The sequence below is a fragment of the Portunus trituberculatus genome, chromosome 42, assembly GCF_017591435.1.
Source record: "Portunus trituberculatus isolate SZX2019 chromosome 42, ASM1759143v1, whole genome shotgun sequence".
Lineage (NCBI taxonomy): Eukaryota > Metazoa > Arthropoda > Malacostraca > Decapoda > Portunidae > Portunus > Portunus trituberculatus.
Window position 1 is genome coordinate 19,363,202 of NC_059296.1, and position 3,086 is coordinate 19,366,287.

The 3,086-nt window shown below is 38.9% G+C and overlaps 1 protein-coding gene across 1 annotated transcript in view; it reads right to left on the reverse strand.

Moving 5' to 3' along the window:
• Positions 1 to 1,849: 1,849 nt before the first annotated feature.
• LOC123517704 overlaps positions 1,850 to 3,086 on the reverse strand; it is a 90,913-nt gene continuing 89,676 nt past the window's right edge. The window contains 1 exon segment of the mRNA XM_045278060.1: positions 1,850 to 3,086. This exon segment is cut by the window's right edge and continues 1,362 nt beyond it. Within this exon segment, the coding sequence (XP_045133995.1) occupies positions 2,130 to 3,086 (957 nt within the window). The 3' untranslated portion in view covers positions 1,850 to 2,129.

The following is a 3,086-nucleotide window of genomic DNA, read 5'->3' on the forward strand; positions in this document are numbered from 1 at the left end:
ATCCCTTACAGCAATCCTAACTATATATATTACTTGGTCCTGATAATGATGGTAATGTGGTCGATCATGAAACGGGAGAGTTCACGAAAGAAAGGCTGTGTCCATTCAATTTTGGCAATGAAAATTATACCAAAAAAGTATCAAGGAAAATATGAAAAGTATCCAGAGAGAGAGAGAGAGAGAGAGAGAGAGAGAGAGAGAGAGAGAGAGAGAGAGAGAGAGAGAGAGAGAGAGAGAGAGAGAGAGAGAGAGAGAGAGAGAGAGAGAGAGAGAGAGAGAGAGAGAGAGAGAGAGAGAGAAATTCTTTATGGGACTAGGAACAAGACAATGCTACATGAGGTTTCAGGTGAGGAAAATGGAAACTAAAATGGAAAATCTTCCTGCAAGACTAAAAATTTGTGGGATTGGCTGCTGTACCTAGCATATCTGAGAGGATAGCATAACAGAGGAGAGTGAAACAAAAATCAAATAGTAGATCAGAATAATGGAATGGTTGCATGCTGATTTTTTCCAGTAAAAAGGAAACGAATCAATCACTAAAATTAGAAGGCCATCATGGTACAGTGGAACCACGAGTGCTTTCAGGGCCAAGGGGTCTCCAAGTACAAATAATCAAATCGTGGCCACAGTCTACGTATAGGTAGGGTTGCCTTAATCAGGAATGGTTCCCTAATGGATGAGCTTTCAGAGAGTATATCTCCTTTAGCCCGGAAATTCCTGTGAAAAGCCCATATGATACATACAAAAAATAATAACCATCTTTCTCCAGTTACATTTCTGTAAAAAAAAAAGAAAATGGAAAAATACTATGACAGGGTTCAGGCATTTCTTTTGGAACACTGACAAATATAGGGGAAAAAATAAATGAATGAATAAAAGGGCACTTGTTCCCAGTTCTCAAAGATGTTAGATACAATGGTGAAAAAAGAAAGTTATCAATCAACGATTGGGTTCCCTCTTTCTCACAAATTCTAAAAAAAGAAAAATCTAATGACACTCCAATGATTTACAAATGTAATTTCTAAAGGACCAGAAGCTACTCTACTTCCACATAGTGTGTGAATCAGACTTGCAATGAATATTGGGAAAAGTAAGAAGGGATGGTTCAAAGGTGTGATTTTAGGCTACCACATTGCATGCAAAGGGTTCCAGTTGTAGACAGGAGGTGGTTGTAGGACTAAGGTTTAAGACAAGTGAATTCAAGTATCAAGGAATAGTGCTAGACAAACATATTCAAGTATCCTGGAAGTGATACTAGACAAACATAGTGTAATGGATGGAAGGATAAGGGAGTGTTATGAAATCATTCAAATCAGGGCATGGGATTACTTTGAAGTTATGAAAAGGAAGAAATTTGTCTATGGATGTTAAGAAACTGAAAACATTGTTTTGTCAGGACTGACTTATGGCTCAAAATGCTGCACATCAAACAGAGCAAAACAATCCAAATCCATGCTGTCAAAATAAACTATCCTAAAATAACATGTGGATTGACAATGACAAGTTGGAAAGATTGTAACAAATAGTGTGAATGAGATATGGTATGAGCATTGGTGTAAGTGCTATAAAATTCATAATGGAATGAGTGGAAAGGAACACACTAAAAAGATAAGGCAATTCAGATATCAAAGAACAAGTAATTTGTAAAGTGTACATGAATGAGCTTGTTAATAAGAGCAGGCAAGGAATTAAGAAAACAATAAAGGACTGCTTGGATATAGAGAATTGGAGGCTCTTTTGCCATAGCCACCCTCTTTGGGGACACACCTTTGGGGTAAAAGCAGTCAGAAAAACATACAGTAGATTTGCAATGCAAACTGGAGTAGACAAGGTAATATTTCATCGAAGCTTATAAAAATTTTTTTATTAAAAATTGTGTACACTCTGTGAAGTGGAATAATGAAGTATTACATTGACCATATTTACAAATTATCTATTGGCAAACATGTATGTCCCTTATTTTACCCACAAGTTTCCTTGGATAAAATATCTTTATGTACATACTCCAAAAATATGAAATCTTCAGGGTTTCATTTTGATGATAGTATAACTTCTTATCATAAGAAAACTAATGAGGTGATTTGCTTGAAATGTGATACACTGACTGAAACCAAGATCAGCAAAAGCAATTACCAAGGTTCCCTGTATGGTTGTCTAATGTTTGGATGATGTCCTCGGCGTGGTCCTCCCCTAAATGGATAGTCTGGCCGTCCCCGCGGGGCAAAGTCTCTCTGTTCAAATGAAGGCTGTGGTCCATCATCAAACCAATTGTAATTCATTTCATCTCGTGGTGGGAAAGGACGGTCATCCATACGTGGACCATTCCTGCCAAATCCTTGCCAATGAGGATTGTTGGGCTGTGGAGGTCTATTATACCTATCAGGACCTTGTGGACCCATTGGATTATGTGGCCCTTGCATGCGCTCATAGTCAAAACGGTCAAAGTTTCTGTCAGGATTATTCATACTATATCTATGGGGTTCTGTCATACCAAAACCTTGCTCCTCTCTTTCCATGAATGGTCCTGGAGGTCCTGGAAGTCCTGGAGGTCCTGGAAGTCCTGGAGGTCCTGGAGGTCCTTGTGGTCTTGGAGGTCCAGGAGGAAAAGCACAATTGCGACCATCTTCAAACATAGGTTGATCGATGTGACGAGGTCTATGATCAGGATTACGATTAATGCCTTGTCCAAATTCATGCGCCATTTCAGTCATTCCAATTGGTGCTGGAGGCATGTTGTTATGAGGGGAATCAAGACTTGTTGATGGTCCTAACATAACTCGAGATTCATGCATGACATCCATTTCAGAATTACCAATAAATTGATCTTCCTGTGGAACTCTACCTGGTTGGTTTACATTTTCCAAAGAGTGAGATCTTGAGTTTCTGTCCTCATTTGTCTGCAATGGAGGCATTTCAGAGCAATGTTGTTTCTCAGGAGTTAATTCTCGTATACCTTCTGAAGGTTGTTGTTGACTAGCATTGTTGGAGTTGGTGTTAGGGACATTTTGGGAGCGTAATGCTGATTTTCCTGATTTGAATGCTGATTTAGTACTACCACCTTTTGCTCCAGTCTTTCCACTTTTCTG